This window comes from Mytilus trossulus, chromosome 11, assembly GCF_036588685.1.
Source record: "Mytilus trossulus isolate FHL-02 chromosome 11, PNRI_Mtr1.1.1.hap1, whole genome shotgun sequence".
In the NCBI taxonomy this organism is placed as follows: domain Eukaryota; kingdom Metazoa; phylum Mollusca; class Bivalvia; order Mytilida; family Mytilidae; genus Mytilus; species Mytilus trossulus.
Genome location: NC_086383.1, coordinates 24016628 through 24040256, shown reverse-complemented (window position 1 = coordinate 24040256; position 23629 = coordinate 24016628). Strand labels below are relative to the sequence as shown.

General features: G+C 32.2%; 2 protein-coding genes across 2 annotated transcripts; both read right to left on the bottom strand.

Annotated features, from left to right (window-relative positions):
• Nucleotides 1-279: 279 nt before the first annotated feature.
• LOC134690905 (protocadherin-9-like) lies at nucleotides 280-15925 on the bottom strand. The gene is made up of 9 exons (XM_063551068.1): nucleotides 15754-15925; nucleotides 12915-13073; nucleotides 12135-12275; nucleotides 10669-10794; nucleotides 5579-5758; nucleotides 3982-4175; nucleotides 1762-2531; nucleotides 883-1010; nucleotides 280-587 (listed from the first exon to the last, which is right to left on the bottom strand). Exons 1-9 carry the CDS (start codon nucleotides 15815-15817, stop codon nucleotides 421-423), a joined length of 1929 nt encoding a protein of 642 aa, XP_063407138.1. The 5' UTR covers nucleotides 15818-15925; the 3' UTR covers nucleotides 280-420.
• A 90-nt stretch (nucleotides 15926-16015) lies between these two features.
• Nucleotides 16016-21879, bottom strand: LOC134689872 (uncharacterized). The gene is made up of 8 exons (XM_063549842.1): nucleotides 21778-21879; nucleotides 20499-20582; nucleotides 19679-19846; nucleotides 19332-19404; nucleotides 17675-17847; nucleotides 17078-17245; nucleotides 16389-16507; nucleotides 16016-16108 (listed from the first exon to the last, which is right to left on the bottom strand). Exons 1-8 carry the CDS (start codon nucleotides 21845-21847, stop codon nucleotides 16016-16018), a joined length of 948 nt encoding a protein of 315 aa, XP_063405912.1. The 5' UTR covers nucleotides 21848-21879.
• Nucleotides 21880-23629: the final 1750 nt, after the last annotated feature.

Sequence of the window (23629 nt, the reverse complement as noted above, 5' to 3'; positions counted from 1 at the left end):
AAATAATGTTACTTTTGTGCAAAAGAACTCGATATAATGTACATAAATTGTACTTTTTATTGGATCCAGTTATACCTTCTACCTGATATGACAGATTCGTCAGCTGGATATTGTCTTATAGTATAAATGACAACAATTGGCCTTCAAACTTTGAGGTCATAATGAACTATAATACATTCTGCAATCTCATAAATATGTTGTATATAAAAAAGATGATTGATTTAGTTTTTTTTGCGTTCGCGCGTGTACTCATATACTCAAGCACTAACTTAAATACAGTAAGTAAATACAATTTATTATAAAGATTTTTCAATCAATATACATATGAATTGAAACCCAAAGAATGCCTGTTCGTCACAAACATGACAAAGATATTCCAACATTTGCGTTGTACTTGTCAGTAGATAGTAATGGTACATTTTACAGCTGTGCCGATTGGTTGCTATTTACTTCCTTGTCTACGGTTAACATCCATTTATTAGGATCACCTGCTTGACTATTGCTGTATGTTTGTTCATAAATTCGTTCATCTCGACTGTTGTTCCGACCTTTTAAGTTAGTTGGAGGATCTTTTCCAGTAATGTAAACTGAAGAACAGATGCAAATATTTACTTTACACAACAAATTAATCATAAGTCATGATATAATGCAAAATATTGTTTCGCTGCTCATTTAAGTTTGCCCGTTCTCTAGTTTTCAATCTTGTGTTTTGTGAAATATGTTGGTCTTTTTGTCGATTTTCCAATTGAGTGGTCGCTGTCATCGTTATCGTTGTATAATGCGTTCAAATTTATGTGTTGTTTTTTCTGATAAGTTGTTGTCTCACTCAGGTATATCTATTACTAAAAAATGTTTTTACTAGGGAAATGTTTACTATACTACCTCTTTCGTCTGCTGGCTCCCCCAACAGTATACCCCTTGGCAGAGGCATTGCTTCCATCGGTGTGTACACTGGCGGTGGCAGTGGTGGCGTTTTTACTTTTGGTTTAGGTGGCTTTGGTTTTCGTTTACTACAAAGAACATGAAGTGCTGTTTTTTAAAAAAAACTTACCATAAACGTTTTCATCATATACAATTATTATGTAATAAAAATAACAAAAATACAGAGCTCCAGAGAAAATTCAAAATGGCAAAATCAAAAGCATTCACACATCAAACTAATGGAAAACAACTGTCATATCCCTGAGTAGGTATTTTGTAAAAACAACAACAATTCAAAACACAATACAACACAACAAAGCGATAATAAATAATGACTTTTGTTTTGTAAAAATGAAACCAATAAATGATAATGACGCTTTTACATGGAAGTCATAGTTTATTTATTAGAATTGTTGAAATAATAGATAGTACGATTATGTCAGTTCTCAATCTGTAACAATTCAGGAATAGAGCACATTTTTGTGTGCGTAAAATTCATTTATAAAAGAGGTCACAGTAGTTATCGTACAAAAAAGCTCTTAAATGCATTTAGAATACATAAAAGAACATTAATATCAATATGTACATAAACACAGCCAGATACTTTAATTGGAGTCTTTAATAGTATACAAGTTAGGGAGAACTATATTTCTATATGTCCAACTACAGTTTGGTTTTGTCAAAGAATTCATTCATGGTCTTCCTTCATGAAAAATGTTTTACACGATTTCATTAATGTAAATATTTGCAAATCACTTAAGAATCCTATCTTAAATGTAGCATTTTTATTTAGCAAGGACATTTAAAAAATTATTAGGCTAAAAGAGAAAATACACTTACCAGCAATTACATTTTGGCCTATTGCACGTTGGTAATGTAAAATAAGTGAATAACAAGCAACCAATCAAAAGTATTACAACTATTCCTCCTACAACACCGAATGATAGAAGTGATGTATTCACTATATCTTCTGTATACCGTAATGGCGTCTCGGTAGTGGTTGTAGTCGTTGTTGGCGCAGGAATAGTCACTTGTATTGTCGCTGTTCCTATGAGACCACCAGTGTCTGTAGCTAACATGAGCACATCAAATGTTGCTCCATTGTCATATATACTAAAATCACTTTTAATATATACACTGCCGTTGTTTAATACGCCAAAAAGTTCGGCACTTCCGTTGAACGTTTGAACAAGTGAATAATAAAATGTACCATGCTCTGTCAGGTCACTGTCAGTGGCTGTTATAGTGATTATAATGGTACCAATTATATCATAACTATATACCGTAACTGGATACTGTCGCAATGGCGCCCACGGTGAATATGGAAAAAATGGGGTATATTCATTAACGTATCTGATATTGACTGCTATTTGACACGTGTCAGTTAAACCATCGATGTCAGTGACGTTTACTATGCAACTAATATCTGTTGGAGTTCCTTCAATATCAAGATCATATCCGTCTCTAAAACTTATCTGTCCGGTGTTGTTGTTAATTGATAACCTAGACGTGTTTGTACCACAGTCGATAAAGTATTCGTGGACATCCCCATCTCTAGCAACATCTGGGTCATAAACATGATACCTTGTCAAGGGAAATGATAGACTTTCCTAAAATACAAGTAACATCAAGTCAAAACAAATATTTACAACAATCTTTAACATGTTTAAGGTGGTACCTAACACTACAGGGAGATAACTCTGTAAAATCAGCTAAACGTTTAAATTACGTTGTGTTGTTAAGGGAATATTAAGCTTCTCAATGATCAAAATTAGTGTTTGTCAATTTGCTATATAACCAGTGTAATTTTTCTGACAAAACGGTTGGTTCAAAATTTTTGAAATTTTTATATTTTTATTAGAGGGTAAATGTAAATACTTTAGCAAAATTTTATGAAAATTAAACGAGCCAAATAAATTTTAGAAAAAGTGTTGGGTACCACCTTAATATATATTATAAGCGAAGTTTTGGTATATCTATTTTTACACAAACAAGCTGGATATCTTTTCATTCTATTGTTATCTTCTCTTGCCTTAGACCGTTTTAGAAAAACGTTAAAATATAACGGTGCGTTAGCAACAGCAGCCCGTTTTAACTAAATAAGACACGTTGTTTTCTTTCCTATATCAGTGTAGCTCGATTCAAACATGTGGACGGTCAAAGCACAGATTACAATTTTGTCTATAAATACTTTTTTCCTTGTGAAAATAAAACATATTTCAGCCACCTTATATAATTCAAAAAGTATTGATATTCCAAATAGCTATATAATTTATAATGCCTTTTAAAGTTCATCTTAAACTAATATATACAAGGCTGATTGTTGGCCTTGTTTTGATGAGTTTATTTGCACGCGTTACGTCTTCACAAAGAGTATAATGATATGTTTAACAAAAATACCGAACTCCTTTGCATATACAAAACGAAAAGTCTTTTATAAAATGGCAAAATCATAAGATCAATCCCATCCAACTTGTCTAACAAATGAAAAACAACTGTCATATTCCTAACTCTGTACAGGCATTTCCCGTTTTAGAAATGATGGCTTAATCCTAGTTTTATAGCTAGCTAAAAACTCATTGAGTATCAAACAATTTCAAAAATGAAGAAAACACATATACGGCTAAGGATGACAGTGTGAATCAGACGAACCATAAAAACGTGAATGAAAAAAGTCAAATAAATATGGGCAAGTGTACAAAAGAGTTTGGCATAACATATTTGCGTAATTTAGCCCAAACGGTGTTGTAGACACTATGCGATAAATAAACCATAATCTGATAAAAAATATTGAAATGGTTTATTTTCCACTGTTACGCAAATACTAGCTCTTTGAAGTTGTGGTTTGTGTATGTTTGTTTGCGTTTGGTAGTTTTCCGGATTATGCCATATTGCTTTATCGTGGATTTTTTTTTTCAAGTTATGAGTTTGAATATCCCTTTGTGATCTTATGCCTCTCTTATTCGGCAATCCTCGGTAGAATCCGCTACTCTCCTTCTATGATGAGGGTACGGAATCGGCCGAGTTGAGACGAATGATGCCTCTCTATAATACACTTACGTTGCTTTCATCTCTAGATATCGAGTAATGAGTCTGAGAAAATGAGGGCGCCTCGTTCTGATTTTTAATTTGAATCGTCAGTAATTGTTCGTCATGTTCTTTTTCATCTGTAACCATGACCCATACTCTTATTGACGTGGACTCGATGTAATCATAATCTATGTTGTGTACCGCTGAAGTCCAAATAACTCCATCTAGAATTTTTAAATTAATAAATAAAATTAATAACGATATAAGTTAATGTTATAGCAATCAAATAATATATATCAAAATCTATATTTCTTGTTCGATACCAAAGCAGTATACTGAACAAAAGCAATGACAATTCTACGACAGAGGCCACATGTGAAGCAGAACCTCAGGTTTTGGTGGGGTTTGTTTTCTTAGTCTTCCGTTTTCTGTGTTGTGTCTTGTATACTTATATCTGTCTGTTTAATTTTTTTTATTTTGAGCCATGGCGTTGTCAGTTTATTTTCAATCTATGAGTGTGACTGTCCCTCTGATATCGTTCGCCTCTCTTTTACAACAATATTGAAAGTCATTTGTGCGTTTGAACATAGTAGTTATTGCACCGATGAACAAGTATTCATTTTTGGATGTATATGTGTGTGCTAATCATAAAGCAGCAGCATCTACACAAATAGGACAAACATTGGATTTATCAAAAATAAAGTTTAGAGTAAAAATTCAAATGCTAAAAAGGTAGAAAATTAACATACATGCATAAAAAGCCTTTAAAAAAGGTATGATCTAAGTACTCCTGACACAAATGAGATACATTTTACGAGGTTTAAAAAATTTAATAGTAACAACTTATATCTAATAACAAAATTATAATGTATCAATGCTTAGCAAATTGAGTACTTAACTGTATTTCGTTGTTTTTTAGAAACAAACTGTAATATGTATCATCCTAGTAAAAGCTAATACTAAAATGTTTAGTAGGTAGTACAATTTAGAATCAAATTGGGAATGTGTGAAAGAGACAACAACCCAACCATAGAACAAACAACAGCAGAAGGTCACAAATACGTCTTCAATGCAGCGTGAAACTCCCGCACCTGGAGGTGTCATTCAGGTGGTCCCTAAACAAATATCTATACTATTCCAGTGACAATAGATGTCAAACTAAACTCCGAATTATACACAAGAAACTAAAATTAAGAATCATACAAGACTAACAAAGTCCAGAGGCTCCTGACTTTGGACTTAACTAATACAGTACTTAGATAGTGACTGACTATTTGTCTTTAGAAGACATAATTTCTATATGATTTCAAAACTTTGTAACCCAATCTAATGCAATTAGTTTGCAAGTTATACTTTTGATAATAGTATGTTAATAAGTAGTGTATACGGTAGAAAAGTAATACTCTTAACTAAAATAATTCATTATTCTATTCCATTGTGTTCTAAAGAGTCTGAAAAACGTTATCAAAACAAATGAGACCTTTGCTTTGATATTTTTAATTGAAATACTGAATGATAAAAGTGCACTTGTCAAATAACCAGAGATAAGATGGTCACATAACTTCTAAAACCTGAAATAAGGCAACATTTATGAATTTTCGATGTTATGTAGGTGACTAAGACTTACTACTATCAATTGAAAAGTACTTTGCACCCTGTCTTGGACCAAACGTTGCTGTAAAAACACGTGGATCTGATATGTCAAGGTCATCGACAGAGACAGTAAATAATGACGTTGATAATGCTGCATTTTCTAACAAGTTCATGTCTGCTGGTAAATTTGATAAAACAGGTTTATCATTGATATCTACAAAAATTAAACAACGTGTGTGTTATATATGACTGTAATGTATACCACTCTTCTGAATCTCCACCTGAAAATTTGGATCCTCAATAATTTTCAAGCTTTTACTTTATTTTGACCTTTTTTGGGGACATTTTTTTTATTAGAGTGTCACTAATAAGTCTATTGTAGACGAAACGATCACCGAATCTATGATAAGTTTATTTCCCTATATACAAAAAGTAAAAAATCACAACAATACTGAACTCCTAGGAAAATTCAATCGAAAAGTCCCTAATCAAATAGCAAAATCAAATGACATAACACGAATGGACAACTACTGTCATATTCCTGACTAGGTTCAGGCATTTTCAAACGAAGGAAATGGTTGATTGAACATAGTTTTACAGCGCTTAACCTCTCAATTGTACGACAGTCACATCAAATTCTGTTATATTTACAACGATGCGTGAACAAAACAGACATAATACATACAATAGTCAAAATATGGGTACAGCAGTCACTGTGATACAAATTATTATTAGATAAAATCATTATATTGTCTACCGAAGTTCTTTTAAACGTTGTTTGTACAGTGGAGATCACTTCTAACCTCTCATTAGAACTGTCAGGAGAACTGTCATAGAACTGTTCTAACCTGTCCTAGAACAGTTCTACCTAGAACAGTTCTACCCTAGAACTGTTCTAAGTAGAACTGTCAGAATCAGTTCTAGGTAGAACTGACTAAATCAGTTCTAGTTAGAACTGTCAGGATCAGTTCTAGGGTAGAACTGTCAGGATCAGTTCTAGGTAGAACTGTCCAAATCAGTTCTAACCGTAGAACTGTCAGCAGAACTGACTAAATCAGTCAGGACTGTAGAACAGTTCTAAATGACGTCACTGCAGTAAGGGCACTTTAGAATTTAGAAGAAATAAATTACTTCCAATCACTTTGCTAGATAATAGCAGATTTTCTATATTTTTTACTGATCAAACGTTACATGTACAAATATCGCAATGAATAGGAGGTTATCCAACTCATCGGAGAAATATTTTTATAAGATTGCATAGGAAACATCATTGTTTACGTTTCTTCGTTCCCCGTTTTTAACAGTCTCTTCATAAATATAACTCTACATTTGATTCATGGAGTTTTAATCGTAATTTACCTTGTTTGCCTTGGATTTACATTCATTTAAGATTCTGTTTTGACAAATGTTCAAACGAAAATTGTACAGTGGATGAATTATGGAATATTAATGAAAAAAGTGTTGTAATTTATAACGTAAAAAAGCTATATTCATTTGCACCATCTCGTCAATTTAGCCAGACTTATCCATAACGATTATAAATGATATCTCGGAGTCTGAAACTCAGAAAAATATACTCATCTGAACATAAATGAAGCATTTGCCACTGGACGTTCGGCTACAAACAAAATCATGCATTTTTCTTTGCCTTCTTCCATTTGTCTTCAAATTATATTTATAATAACAGTATATTATTCCAAGAAGAGAACTTCCCATACATGTACTTTTTATTTTAAAATAAAGTATATGAATCAGTCATGCGAGTGTTTGATGATGCCGTAAAATAGTTTTGCTTACAAAAAAAACCCATTACAATCTAACTGACTTACAAAGTCACTTCAGCAGTTTAGTGACGGTTCATTATTATGGATACAGAGAGGAAATAAAGGCGCGTTAAATTTTAGATATGGTATAAATATACCTTATCGCTATTTGTCTGCCATTACTGAATATCACACGGGTTCCCGTAAAAAAATGACATCATAAAGCAAAATATCTGACGCCACAATGGAAAAGTGATTGTTGTATGCTTCAAAAGTTCATGAGGCCGGGTCAGCCAGGATTCGCAATAAATAGTGTATTGTGTTCCAAAGTTGGTGTCATTTTTATCTTACAATCTGTCCTGACATAGAAATATTATTGGTTTACAATCAGAGACATATAATACAATTGTATTATATGTCTCTGTTACAATGAGGCCATATATATTTAAATAAGTTCAGTTTTGGTTGATGTGGTCAAATAATTTGTTAAAACGACTCAGTCTGATACATGTACATGTATATCGAAACTACTGAAATTTTTTTACAATTCAATATTTTGAATGAAAAGAGGACTTGCAGCAAATTGTTTGTTCTCTAAATTGAAATGAAAAATGTTGTTTAGCCAATATGTTACAATATTGCTGTCATTTGAATTATACAATCCATCGTGATATGTAACTACAAATGTACATGTATAAGTGATTTATTATGCGGCTTTATATATATATATATTAAGATTTACATTATAAAGTGTAAATATGGTCAGTTTTGGTTGATGCTGTAACATATCATGGTCAGTTTTGGTTGATGCGGTCAAATATGGTCCGTTTTCATGGTTTTGGTTGATGCGGACAAATAATTTTGTTATACATGTATCCATGAGTCAGACTGAGATATCAAAACTACTGAAATTAGTTTATGATTCAAAATTTTGATTAAAAAGAGGTCATGCTGGCACTATAAACTGATGCGAGCATAATTTTGTTTTCTAATGTTGCTTTCCTTTATATTGAACAATCCATCCTGATACATCATACATGTATAAAAAATATAAGCACGTGCAATATAAAATTCTACTTGGAACAATATTCCCCAATATTCATGCAATAACCCTATAATATAGATCATTTGTATTATAATGATTATTCACTCCATCCTTACATAAAAATATTACAGATATACTATGCGACTATACATGCTATAAGAGTTGTATAAAAAAGAGCAAATATGGTCAGTTTTTGTTGATGTGGTCAAATATGGTTAGTTTTGGTTGATGCTGTCAAATATGGTCAGTTTTGATTGATACAGACAAATAATTTTGTTACATGAGTCAGTCTGAGGTATGAAAACTACTGAGATTTTTTTCTAATGCTATATTTTGAATAAAAATAGGAAATGCTGGCACCCTCAATTAATGCGAAAAAAAATTGTGGTCATTGATTTCCAATACTGCAGTTATTTATATACTACAGTTCCTCTCGAACTAAAATTATAACTGAATTGCTGTGCAGCTATATAGATTTACATAATAAAAAACAAATATGGTAAGTTTTGGTTGATTCAGTCAAAAGATTTTATTACACGACTCAGTCTGAAGTATAAAAACTACATGTACTGATATTTGTGATGATTCAATATTTTGAATAAAATAAGAACATGCTCATTGGAGGATCAAGGGGAGGGGTCCAGGGGCAAATAATGGCAGTTTAGATTGATGCGGTCAAAAGATTTTTGTTAAACAGGTCGTCCAAGGTATGAAAACTACTCGTAAACAGATATTATATTGGTTAATGAGGTCCGATAATTTTGTTATGTGATAACAAGCCATCCTGACTCCTGGAATAACAAATGTAAAACAATTCAAATAATAATGCCCCCCCCCCCCTAATACTAACGGCCTAATTTATGTAAAAAAATGAAAGAAAAACGAATAATTTATGTATATAAAAAAGAGAATGTGGTATGATTGTCAATGAAACAACTATACACAATAGACCAAAATGACACAGACATTAACAACTTTAGGTCACCGTACGGCCTTCAACAATGAGCAAAGCCCATACCGCATAGTCAGCAATAAAAGGCATGATAAGACAATGTAAAGCGATTCAAATGAGATAACTAACGGCCTACACATCAACAAAAGAAAATCACTGAATGAGGCAGCAACCATATGATTTTCTGGGGCTATGGATTTTTTTCTGGACAAACTTCGCCATCAAGGAAAATATTTTTTTGGCCACAAGTTAAAAACATTTTTTTCTTTCAATTTGAGCATTACATATAGTAGAATGTGAGGGTGAAACAAACAATTTGTTTGCTCAGGGTTGAAACAAAAATAATTCAAAATCCATAGCCCCCCCCCCCCCCCCCCCCGAACATCAAATGGTTGAGGCCTTACATGCTCCTGACCTGGAACAGGAACATACATGCAGAATATGGCGGGGTTAACAGGTTATAAATCTGAAATAAAACCGGCAAAATAGCAAACTCTACATAATTTAAACCGCTTTTTATACCAAGCCTTTATATAATTAAGGTAAAGAGTTCTTAAAACTTATAAATCAACTCTAGCCGTAGGATTTTTAATCAATTTTACCCGTAGAATTTATAATTCAATTTTAGCCGTAGAATTTATAAATCAATTCTGGCCGTAGAATTTATAAAAATCAATTCTAGCCGTAGAATTAGAAATCAATTCTAACCGTAGAACTGTTCTGAATATTTGGTCAGTTCTAGCTAGAACTGTCAGGATCAGTTCTAGGTAGAACTGTTCTAAATATTTGGTCAGTTCTAGCTAGAACTGTCTAAAACTGTTCTAGGGTAGAACTGTCAGGATCAGTTCTAGGTAGAACTGTCCAAATCAGTTCTAGGTAGAACTGACCAAATCAGTTCTAGCTAGAACAGTTCTAACCTAGAACTGACTAAAAGGTGTCAGGCTGACAGTTCTACATACTGTTCTAGAACAGTTCTCCTGACAGATTTAATGAGAGGTTAGAAGTGATCTCCACTGTACATGTTGTAAGAATACTCATGCAATTTATGATCCAATTATTAAATACAGTGAAGACAGATCTAGTTCTTCCGTTTTGGTTTAAATTCTTAATAAATATCGAACAGACCTATGATTATTCGGGATGTTAGACATAAAGCTTGTTTTTGTATCTAGCATTAAATCAAAACCAAGAACGATAAAATTGATGAAGCATTATTGTAGTAGGCATCCTCTGATGAAGTCATTGCGCCCCCTTAAGAACATTTCTTAATCCACCACTGTGTGTTGCGTCTTTAATCAATTCATGACATATCTTGATTTGTATGTTTTCTACTTTTTGTCTTTAAGCAATATGATTTAACATACCATTAATATTTACTGTTAGTGTTCGAGGTCCAATAGTATTATAACCATCATTTGCAGTTATTGATAGATCATATGTTGCACTAGCATGGTGACGCAATACATTTTCTGTTAAAACAACTTTTCCCGCTGAAAAAAAAGTTGCTTGTTTTATATATGTCATGTTATATGTGAAAGAGAAAAATAACGTTTAAGAGACTCAATATTCCATAATATCTTTATACCCATTGTCAATATTACCTGTAGCACCAACTTCAAACACCAAATGGTACCTATTACACTGCACTAATGTCACTTTGGTGATGAATTAGGCCAAAATTTCGGACACTTCTACTATTCATTCAAAGCTTTATGAGAGGAAAAAATTGGAAAGAACAACACAGCGGATATAATAAGTACGGAGAAACGTGTATGTTTAAGTTGATATTAATAAGTGATTTAATGCAAAAAATAAATAAAATCACAAACAAAATGTAAGGTCAGTTTCGTACTAGACAGTTACGAAGTCGACTTAAACATGATAGCTTACAAGAAAAATTCCCACATAGAGACCTACTACATTTCGAATTTTCTTTAAATTTATGGCATACACTTTTGTGTAGAAATATATGACATTATAAAGTTTAAGGTTAATTTACAAAGGCATATATATTTTTTTTCAAAGCAAAATGCATGTGAAAGGTTGCTTATTAATTTGACAAAGTGGTGTATTGAAATGGTTTATTTATGCCCAAAACATTACTTATTCATAAACAGTATGAACTATAGAAATAGTGCCAACCGAGCCGAGATTAGAATAGGACAATTTTAACCGATACTAGATTTTGAAATGTTTCACAGAGACAGACATTTCGGCTTTATAAAAGTCTATATCCAATTTAACCTGGCTTTGATTCTATTCATCAGGGTGCAACAAACACACATCACTTTTGTATGTATCTTTGTAACAGTTAGGAGATGTTCAGGCAACCTTTAATGTTTGTGTAATTCATGGACATTCGATTAAAAAAGGAAAAAAATATAATCATTTAAAAATGTTACTTGTCAAATTATTATTCAATTATATATACTAAAGGCAATGGCAACACAATCAAGGCATGTGAAAGGTTGGTACCTATTTAAAGTTTAAACCCACTGCATTTGTTTACATCTGTCCTAAGTCAAGAATCTGATGTTCAAGAGTTGTCTTTTGTTGACGTTGTTCATAAGTATTTCTCGTTTCTCGTTTTTTTATAGGTTAGACCGCTGGTTTTCCCGTTTGAATAATTTTACACATGTTATTTTGGAGGCCCTTTATAGTTTGCTGTTCGGTGTGAGCCACGGCTCTGTGTTGAAGACCGTACTTTGACCTATAATAATTTACTAGTACAAATTGTTACTTTGGATGAAAGAGTTGTACCATTGGCACTCATATCACACCTTTTTACATCTATGCGAACTATCAGTGAATAATTTAAATTGTAACATACAATAATCAAGTATATCAAATGGTCCGCCAGCTGGTGAAGTCGTCATTGTAAAAATGATCTGGTCATTTTCATCGTCGGTAACACTAACAGTGAATACAATATCACTGTTAACCTGTGTTAATGCATCAACAGTCACTGAATCTAAAAATAGAATTAAACAATTAACTACTGTGGTCTTACATTTAAAAAATAAATGAAACAAACAGGAAAAACGATTAAACACTGTAACAGGAAATATGTTTAGATTTTAAATCAAGATGTATACTATGATAAACATATTCAAACATAACGACACTTTTGGAAGTATTTCATATCTCTTGCAATTATATGGTTTAATGATTTTTCTTTAAAAGCGCTAAAACAGATGAAGAGATTGGAAAAGTCTATTTCAAAAAGGATTTGACAAATACAAGAAAAAGTATTTATCATCAAAGCAGAATACTATAAAATCACAGATTGAACAAATGACGGTGAATTATCAAGAAAGCTGCTTGGGAAGCACAAAATTTATAGAATAGTGTTTTAATTTGTAACGTCAGAGAAATTCAGAATTTTCCGATTTCCAGAATACGTCATTCAAAAGCCAAGGATATTTTCTATAAAATTGAAGAAAGTTGTTGAAAAATTAGAAAATTGAACAAATAGAGTACAAAGTTCATCAGTTACGCTCAAATCCAAAATGTTAATAAGCCAAATAAAAAAAAAAGTTAAAGTTTGATCCACGTGTTTTCCTGATATTTTGTAGAATCTTTCCCTAAGTATAACAGATACATCACTCACTATCAAGATTGGTGAAGACAGGATCTGTGTTCTTTATAATTGAGATAGTAGCTGTTCCACTCGCTGTATGGTGATCATCGTAACATTTCACCGTCAATAGATATTTATTGTTGGCATCATAATCTAGTTGAGGCCAAGGATTCAAATATATTGCATAATCTGAATTATAAATGACAAAAATTAGTAGGGGTTGGGTGGACATGCTATTGTTAAATCGACAAAAGTATAAATCAAGTTTTTGTTTAAGTTGAGGAAATTAAGGTTAAATAAATCACTAGAAATAAATATAATAGTTGACCATTTAGCATATACTATTTGACTTAATATTGGATTGGATTTCTTTCGGATACAGTTCAGGTACTGCCATATTATATGAATATCTTTAATAAAAAAGTATGCATCTGATGTTAGTCTACGTTAATTTTAAATGGAGAATGAACTTTTGCGAGGTGTTAATTTCACGATTTCATTTCTATAGCGAACATTCAAAAACTAGACACAAAAGATCATAAAAAAACATTTTATTAAAATAAAGTGTGTCAATAAAGGTTTTGATTTTGTAAATATTGCCGGTATTTATAACTACGGGTCCTACTAAAATGCGCCCGGGAGCGCCCGGGTGAAGAAAAAGCGCCCGGGGAAAAGAAAAAGCGCCCGGGTAAGAACAAATAGCGCCCGGGGGAAAAGAAAATGCGCCCGGGGAAAATATATAGATATTATATTGGCATGAGACAACTTTGTGTCGATGAAATAAGTTATGTTCATTGATTTTTTTTTTAAATTTTATACGCTGAAGTAATTTGCAAATTCAGATAATAGACATGTATAATAAAGCACAATACAAGTACATGTATGAATGTTTCAATTTTAACAATAATATATGAATACTGTTTCGAAAGACAGATAATAATAGATCACAGTTTATGCGGAAGATTTATAAAATGTAAAATTCAAAAGACATGTTTTTCAAAAATAATATTTAAATGAAAAATGTAAAAAAAACACTTAAATTTCACAGATAAATATTTATCTAATCAAAATTAAAAAAGTAACACATGATAAATCAGCAAATAAAGCAGTACTATACATGTACAGTCGTTAAGGGAAGGGGGTAAAAAGCAGGAGTTTGGTTTAATTCAAAAACTAAGCATTAAATTCCTGATAAGCATAGGCATTAAAACAGTCAAAGTTTTAGTTTTATAAAAGATATAAACAACACTTTCGATGTAGCATCGTACATATCCCCATTTATATTAAGGACAAAACAAGCAACGATTTTTTTTTAGGAACTTGAAAACTTTTTATTGTTATAAAATATTATTATTTTATTCTCCCGGGCGCTAATTTTCCTTCCCCGGGCGCTTTTTCTTTTCCCGGGCGCTCGCGGGCGCTCCCGGGCGCTTTTTAGTAGGACCGTTAACTACCATTATGTTAGAGAACAAATTCCGGGATATTTTGATATCCCTCTTATTTGTTAAATTTACAAGAAATCTATTCGGAAATTTGTGTTTAATTGTAGCCAATTGTGTAAAGATGTTACTATCAGTGAAAATACCCCTACTTCATGTAATTGCAGTAATTCCGAATACATTTATGCACCCATTTCAACAGGAGATCTTAACATCGTTCAAGACCGGGAGTAACAATTATTCCTCAGTAAAGGACCTAAATATCGTCCCCCGTCAATTATTAATTGGAATGAGTGTCGTAATATCATAAACTAAAAAGACTAGCCAAGGAATTTGATTTTGTCCTGGCCGATAAAGCTGCTAATAATATTATTATTGTTTGACGTAAATTACATTGAGGTTTTACAAAAAGAAATCACCAATTCACCAACATTTCAACTGACGCCATTTTTCAGAAAACGAAATCTGTAACAAACATAAACATTTAGCTACCGCTTTACAAGCAGAACCAAAAAAAATGAAAGTCCCAACTATGTATTGGCTTCCGAAGCTACACAAAACACCTTACAAATATAGATTTATTTCGTCTTCAAGCCATTGTTCCACTACTAAATTAACTATTCTTCTTACCAGTACACCTGGTACAATCAAAAACCTGATAATAAATTGTTCAAATAAGGCCTTCGAAAATAGTGGAACTAATAACCTTTGGAGTGTCAAAAACTCATTGGAAGTACCTGATAAATTGCATGCTTATATTGGTTATTTTGGATCTGTTCAAAGTTTCGATTTTTCTATCCTATATACCACATTGCCTCACATTCTCATTAAGAAAAAATTCACACACCTAATTAAATGGGCATTTAAAAGTCAGAATGTGATTATATATGTTCAGACTCTTTTAGGTCATTTTTTAGTAGCAATAAACAAAAAAAAACAATGACAATTGGACATGCTTTGATACTATATCTGCCCTTGAAATTTTACTAGATAACATTTTTGTTTCTCTTGAACTGAATTCTAATGTGCGTACTGTTATGCGTTTACTTTTCTGCATTGGCTAGAGGTATAGGAGAAGGTTTGAGATCTCATCAACATGTTTAACCCCGCCGCATTTTTGCGCCTGTCCCAAGTCAGGAGCCTCTGGCCTTTGTTAGTCTTGTAATATTTTTAATTTTAGTTCCTTGTGTACAATTTGGAGTTTCGTATGGCGTTCATTATCACTGAACTAGTATATAAATTTGTTTATGGGCCAGCTGATGGACGCCTCCGGGTGTGTGAATTTGTCGGGTTGTTGTCTCTTTTACACATTCCCATGTCCATTCTCAATTTTACACAAAAACATTGATCGATATTTGGTACATTTACTTTGAATTGTTTTTGTCCATGCATAAAGAAAAACCTTATAATTTATTTATTTTTATACTTGCCTGGACTGGGTCCTCCGGCATCTTCTTGTCTTGTTAGGAAAGGTGTATCATTTGTATCCAGCATATCACAATACCATATATCAGTAGCTTCAGTTACTATTAGATCGTATATTTTTTCTTCGATATACAAATCTTCTCGAATTGTTATTGTGTGCGGCAAATTATCTATAGTGATAAGCTGGAATATATTTATAAAAACATTACATTGTAAGCTATTGCCATTCCTAACTGATGGTAATGAGTGAGTACAACGTCATACTACCTACAATGCAGTTTTATGATCAGACCTATTGTTCATTCCAATAGCTGTTTGACAACGTTTTAAACCAAAAGGTATGACAACACACAGGGATAACTACAGATAACAGAAAATCATTCAAACAGATCACAGTACATACAATTCAGTTGTAAACGGAAGGATAAAATCGTTTAAGAGCCTCCTTTAACTAGGAACACAAAAATCCAAAAAGGTTTTCCCATCCTGTCAATGCAAATAACACCGGCTCCATGAAGAGGGGATTTAAGGAAGATCGTGAAAAATTTGAATATTGTAAGCATCCTTTGGAAAGAAGGAAAAGCTATTGACACGTGTTGCTCTGGTTACTTAAGAGGAATAATATTGTAGAATAGCTTACAGTGTTTTGAACTGTTATGGCAACAGTTGATGTTGAGGTGTGGTAACACTCATCTATAACTTCTAGTTCCATTATATAAGTGGCTTCTGGTATCTCATCTTGTAGTGTCTCCAGCGCCACTACAACAAACATTAAGCAATTAGTTCAACCATATTAAATATTCGTACACCCAAATTAAGACAAGCAATAAATTTGCTTGTAGTTTTTGTAATTGTATTATTATGGTCCATTTTGAAATTACATTTTTTTTAAATGGTTCAATACCAGGATGAGATTCTTGGCTTACAACGACTATTTGTGTAACACTGCTTCAATGGTACCCTCTTGTACGTAGAGAGCAGTTAAAAATTTACTGTATGAAGAACAATTTCAAAAATTAACAACATTTAGTTTATCAAAAAGGTCGAAGGTCAATAGCATATTAAAATCATTCCCTTTTCTTCTTATTTTCTCTCACTTAAAATTCTGGGTTTTTTTCTCCAGGAAAATAATTACACTCTCAGCCATGTGTCATTTGTGTTTTAGTTTGTTGGTTAACATGTCAACATTTTTTTTCAATTAGTAATATTATTTTTTGATACACTTTTGATTGATTGAACAATAAAATCTATCTATTTATCTAATTTATATATAAAACACCATTATCAAATAAAAATAGTTTTATGCGTCTTATTTTACAACCAACTTACAAGAATTGAGCTCAAAGTATCCATTATCTGTGCTGAGTACGTTAATGGTATGTATATCTGAGACATCGTCATCGACCACGGATAGGGTGAGTATCGCTGTACCAACAACTGTTGATTCGTCAATAGTCATTTCATAATTGGTACCAATATTCAGAGTTGGAGTATCACCTAAATCGAATTTTTAATTGAATGAATATAAGCAACAAAAAAATACAAATGGATAGTATTAACGGAATACTAGTAGTATAGGGGAGAGGCTATATGTAGAATCAATGTTCTCCTGATCATTTTAAACAAAACCACTTTCGATCTTTTTTTATACGAAAGTTCACGGTATCACATAACAGTGTGTATGCTTTGAGGATCCAGCTTTTGAGAACAAATTAATAGCCAGATTACCAAAGCTCCGAAACTTTAACTGTGAGAATAAACAAGTTGCGTATCAACTTTTATTAAATAATCAACTGTCAAAATGGTAGCACTGGTGTTAAGTTATGTTTTGTTTTTTTGTTTGTTTTATTTTTAGGGTGGAGTGTATGGTGTTTTTTTTCTACATTTCAATGTTGTTGTTTTGTTTTTTCCTTGTTATTATTGTACCTGAGGCCGTCCGGGCACCAATAGCAAACTGTCTGTTTGTTATAGTATTTCTACTAGTAGTCCAGTCTCTAGTCTCTCCAACAGTAAAACTAGTCTGTCCCGTAAACTTTCTGTTCATGATTGGGTATGAACTATGCTCGTTGTACGAAATCACCTCTGAACCCGCTGTGAACCTGCAAATAAAGTCTCACCACGAATAAAACAAAGTTAGAAAAGAGGGTCTACATGGTGTTTACATAATAGAGAATAATAGGCGAGACAAACAGAATAGTTTGGAAAAGATGAATAGAAAAGATGCATTTGTAATAACGGTGTACCAAAATAAAAAAAAACTTTCAGACCCTCATTAAAAGAAACCAAATGAGCAATAAAAAATAATGTATTTCTAATAACTGTTATAATATAAGATTATTACTACACAAATAAGGAAAGACATGTCATCTTTTAGAGACGAGAAAGCATATATGTTTAGGAGAATATATCAGGCTGTTGAAAAGAAATCTCTTCGGTAATAAGTGTCGTATTTAACATATAACATCCAACAGATTTCTCTGTTTTACGTCCATACTTTCAAAGGGTACGTTCGGTTATATTTGGCCCCGAATATTAAGTCCAAATTGTAAGCTAAAAATGTTTCATGGAAACAAAAGAGACATAAGACATTGAAATAAGAGTATTTTTTAATAAAATTTCTAGTAAAATGTTTTCACACAAATAAACCAAAATTAGATATTTGTTTTAAATTTGACAAAAAAATCGGATTTTAAACTGTACTAGGAAACAAACATGAATATGGTAAACCGTATAACATCTCACTGAAAACCCGAAATATACGATTGATAAAACACTGCTGCATATATGAAAATTATTAGGAAAGTCTGTAACAAAAAGTATAACTGAAAAACAATACTAAACTTTTAGGCATATCTTAAAGGGGAAGTCCATACAAACTTTCAAAATCTAACGCTAGCTTACGCTATCTTACGCTATCTTACGCTATCTGACGCTATCAATAAAAAGAACAAATGAAAGTTATATTCAAACAATTGCCGTGTTCTTGACTTAATACATGCATTTTCCAAACAAAACGACGGGTTAACCTACACCTGCTTCTTTAGCCAGTTAGGCAGCAACCATTTGATTTTCTGGAGGGGGAGGGGGGGGGGGCTATTAGTTTTTTTTCTGTACAAACTTTTTCTTTCGCCTTTTGCGAAGAACAATCTATTTTTTTAGCGATAAACCGAAAACATTTTTTTTTTCCTTCAATTTTAACGAAGGGTGAAACGAACATTTTTTTTTTCTCCGGGTCCAAAACATTTTTTTCCCCCAAAAAAATAACTGCACGCTTTTTAGCAAAAACAATTGTGTATTTTTAAACTACATACTATCCGACATGTGGTGTGCCAACTTATTAATCAAAATTTAATTGAAAAAACAAGAAAATGCAACTACTAATTACCTTTCAAGCGGCGAGTTCGACTGTAACTTCCGGTGTGTGTACATTGTATATATCCATCATGTGAATTTGATTGTACCCCTTGAACTTGTAGAACTAAAGATCATTTGTATGGTTACATACATTATACGTGCTTTCAAAAAAATAATTGTTCCATTATTCAGGAACATAATTTCAATGACATATAAAGTATTTACATACCATCCTATGTAGTCACCATGTTTTACACTAATCCTCTCCGAGATAGGAACATCGTATTCAAAATGGCCAACATCTGTAAAAAAAAGTTATGTGTTTTATAAAAGTGTGATTTTTTATGTTTCAGTAGTAATATCCTGAATTATGTGTTTCCACTTATTTAGTTATCTATTTGTGTTCTCAAATATGTTTAAGCAAGGAAACAAGGTATGTGATTGAAAATTTGGCAAAAACTTTTGAACTCATTCTAGATATTTGTTGGTTGGTTTGTTTGTTTTGTTTGTTTGGGGTTTTTTTTGGGAGGGGACGGAAAGGTGTTATAATTTTTATTCAACAATCTTTTTACTTACCCATGGGTGTAACAGTATTGAACCCAACCAGTTCATATGAGTTTGACGACAACCTTCTCCATACGTGTAAATGAATGGTGGCCAGAGATCGAGCATTTATCTCCCAGTATGATATTACACCACAACATTTCACTTGGAAGTTCTCGTCTTCTACCATGTATACTGCGCCTATTGTTGGAGAAGGATACACATAAATAACTTAAAACACTTATGTTAACAGCAGCATATTTTCCCTTGTTACCGCCGATTGCATTTTGTGTGTAGGGATTTATAATTCATAAAAACATAATTTGTTCACATATAAATGATAACCAAAAGAGTTTATTTTTAAGATGTTCTCCAATAAGAAATACCTTTGTCAAGAAGTAATAAAACATTTAAAATAATTAATAAATGATTAAAAGAATTTAAATCTGTCAAGAATAAATGTTTCAAGAGAGTAAACTATAACCTTATCAAGACAGTTTTCTCATTTGCAATCAAACCACATCTTCTTTTTATATGTTATATGATTGCCAATGGCACCAATAATTAAATACCGGTCTGAGAATAGTGACACATATATTTAAAATAAAATCATCACAGATAACAGGATTAAATTCAGTAATTGCGCCAGACGCGCGTTTCATCTGTAAAAGACTCATCAGTCACGCTCGTATCAAACAAAGTTGAAAAGGCCAAATAAGTACAAAATTGAGGACCACAAATAAGAGGAGTCGGTATTTGCCTTTGAGAACTTTGTTTCCTCTTCGTTGGTATTTCATTCATGTTCGTCTGTGCTACATTTTTGTAGCTAAATGATTATTTTTTTTAATCTTACCAGTACTACTGTCCAGCAAATCTTTAAAGTCATAAGGAACAGACTCTCCAATGGTAGACGACACTGCGCATGTTGTTACATGATCTAAAGAAATTAAATATAACATGTAAATATTAAGAGATCTAACATTGTTGGGTTGATGTTTAGACGAGTTGTATATATATTTATATACATACATGTATGCTAAATCCGTGTACCATTAGTACTTTATTTTCTCACATAGAAATTTGACGGACTTCTTCCAATGCCAGGTCAAAATTTTGTATGGTCATTTTTTAATCTATATTCTGATAGAAAGCATTGAACGAGTAGGAAATTGGTTAGTCCACTTGATGTCATTGAATAAGGAAGTATGCACTAATAAGTTATAAAATGCATTTTTGCTTTTCTCATTGTTGAAGGCCGTATGGCGACCTATAGTTGTTAATTTCTGTGTCATTTTGGTCTCTTGTCAATGTGGAGAGTTGACTCATTTGCAATCATACCACATCTTCTTTTTTATCTATTCATGAAAAATGTGAATTCCTTTTCGACCACTCGCTCCGATATATCTCTTGAGAACTTATTATTTCTCATTCGTATGGAAGTTTTTGAAATGTTTAACTAGTGGATACAAGACAGCAGGACCATTAACATACAGGTATTTCTAGTAAAGAGGGGCGAAAGGTCAAACGTACTTGGGAAAGGACCATTATTCTTTATACGCATCCCCCTTTTTCAGTCGGTTTTTTTTTTCTTCTATTAATTTCAATTGTATTTTGCGTTTTTTCTGTATCATATGAACAAAAAAATGCTAGAAATAACTCTCTATCTTTTTTTCTTTCTATAACTATCAAGTTAAACTATAATAAATACATCAGCGAAAGCTGTGAATAGTACACATGGAATTGATAGAAAATAAATAGTAAATACAAATTATTTCTAGTATATTTATGTTCCTATAATACTGTAAAACGCGAAAACAATTCAAATGTATCGAAAAAATAACTAAAAGTAACGAACTGTGGAAAAAGGGGGAGGGTTAAAAATAATTGTCCTGTCTCAAAATACCTATGGTAAAAGTTAACGGATACACGCTCGTGTCGAATTGGCCAAATTATTATAAATATATAACTATTGACATACCACATAATGTACATACTATTACACATAACTATCAAAATTACCGATAATTTTGAGATAAATTGAGTAAATAAAAACATGTCATATTCGCGGAGAAACGATACCTAATAATTCTAATTTAAGTTTTGAAACTTTTCGAGCATAGTTCGTGACTTACCGTAAGTTAGTACTTTAGAAAATTTGTATACTAATAAAATGAAAAGGACAACAAAATTTATAAAGTCCATATCCGAATATTTTCAAATGTAGTCATATTTTTAAATTAGTGGTAGAACGAGATTTAGAAATCAATCTCACGATACTTTTTTGTTGAACTAATTTCTTTGTTTAAACTTCACGATGCGATATATAGTTAAATACAATTGTCTTTCGTTGCTATTGTTTTCAATTGATTTAAATTAATTTGACATATATATGTCAAAAAGAAATAAGATCAACAAGTTCAAACTGTTCTTTCATTACTTTTTTTTGTACCTATTTCTTTTTTGGTATAATCAAAATATTTAAGCTCTATAACCATATTATTTTATTTTTACATCACTTAGCTTAAAAAAAAAATTCTAAAAATATTAATTGTCAATTGTTTGCTTTTATGATGGAACTCTACGAAAATTTCCCATATTACTAACTTCTCAGTACTATTATTTAAAAAACTTTTTTTATTTATTCTTTTCTAAATATTTCATTTTTTTTGTATTTCACTTGTGTCCGTTTTATTTTGACCATTTTTAGTTGTTTTAGTCCAATTGTATTTAATTTGTATTAGTATATTGGTATGCATTATTATTATAACTGTATCTTAACAATTACATAAGTCAGTTGCGCAAGCGGAAGTATTCGTTATACTTCACACATTCTACATTGAAATATTATATACATAATGATAGTAGCAATAATTTATATATTTCAGAAACAAGGTAGATATCATTTACCCTTAATAGTTCATATGGTTCATACATGGGGATAACACAGGCTCAAGATCAGGGCAACCTCATTCATCCTAAATTCATCGTAAAGATTCTGGTGATTTTATGCCAAATTTTCGGGCTCTGTGTTTCCTTGAAAGGTTTGCGGGCACAACTGATAGGGCTCTCTATAGGCTTAAGCAGTGGTTTTCTCGCCCTTCGTTCCCATGGAAAATTTGAACTGCATCATACGTGTATTTACGTATACCGGCGTCACACATCAGCGTGTAGCACCGACATACGCCGAGCTTGCTTAAAACCATGTACGCTGCCAATAAGGTAGTAATTTTTAACGAATCCATTTTTTAATCCCGAGCTTTAAGCGTCTTTAGGGTGTACGAGAAACGTACATGTACATACACGTCTGTATTTCAGTTGTTGTATGTTGCTGCGTTACATATTCGTTTGATTTTTCGTTTGAATTGTTTTACATTTCTGGTATCTTGGCCTTTGATAGCTGCCTATATGAAGTATGGGCTTCATTCGTTGTTGAGGGCTGTACAGTGACCTACACGTATATGTATCATGAATATATCTATATTTGTTAATTTCTATGTCATTTTGGTCTCCTGTGGAGAATAGTTTTATTGGCAATCCCACCACATCTTCTTTTTTTATAATTATGGAAAGTTTCGCTGCCCTAAAATTGAGAAAGGAAATGGGGAATGTGTCAAAGCGACAACAACCGGACCATAGTATATATATACATTTTTTTGCAGTGGCCAGCTGAAGCCCACCTCCGGCTGTGGAATGATATCGCTACATTAAAGACCCATATATAGGTGGCCTCCGGCTATTGTCTGCTCTTTGATTGGTTGTTGTTTCTTTAACACATTTCTCTTTTCTGTTTTCAATTTTAGTGTTTTTACTACTTTTGGATATATATGGTCTTGTAAATTTACGGATATATCCCACTATATAAATATCAGAGCAAGTTTTGTTGAATATCAGAATTGATACTTTTTTCATACACCACGGGTGTGTTTTTCCTGCATGGAGTAAAATATTTCACCGATCGTTTACCTTTGCATTTCAACGTACAAC

Excerpts from the sequence above, each read along its gene's own strand:
- LOC134690905 (XM_063551068.1), bottom strand. The coding sequence starts at position 15,817 with ATGCTGGATACAAATGATACACCTTTCCTAACAAGACAAGAAGATGCC. Across the intron at positions 5,759-10,668 it reads ACTAACAGTAAATATTAATG|ATATCAATGATAAACCTGTT; the intron begins GTATGTTAAATC and ends TAATTTTTGTAG. Across the intron at positions 2,532-3,981 it reads TATCTAGAGATGAAAGCAAC|GAAAGTCTATCATTTCCCTT; the intron begins GTAAGTGTATTA and ends CTTGTATTTTAG.
- LOC134689872 (XM_063549842.1), bottom strand. The coding sequence starts at position 21,847 with ATGGACTTTATAAATTTTGTTGTCCTTTTCATTTTATTAGTATACAAA. Across the intron at positions 17,246-17,674 it reads TGGTGCCCGGACGGCCTCAG|GTGATACTCCAACTCTGAAT; the intron begins GTACAATAATAA and ends AATTCGATTTAG. Across the intron at positions 16,109-16,388 it reads CCATAACAGTTCAAAACACT|TTATCCCTGTGTGTTGTCAT; the intron begins GTAAGCTATTCT and ends TGTTATCTGTAG.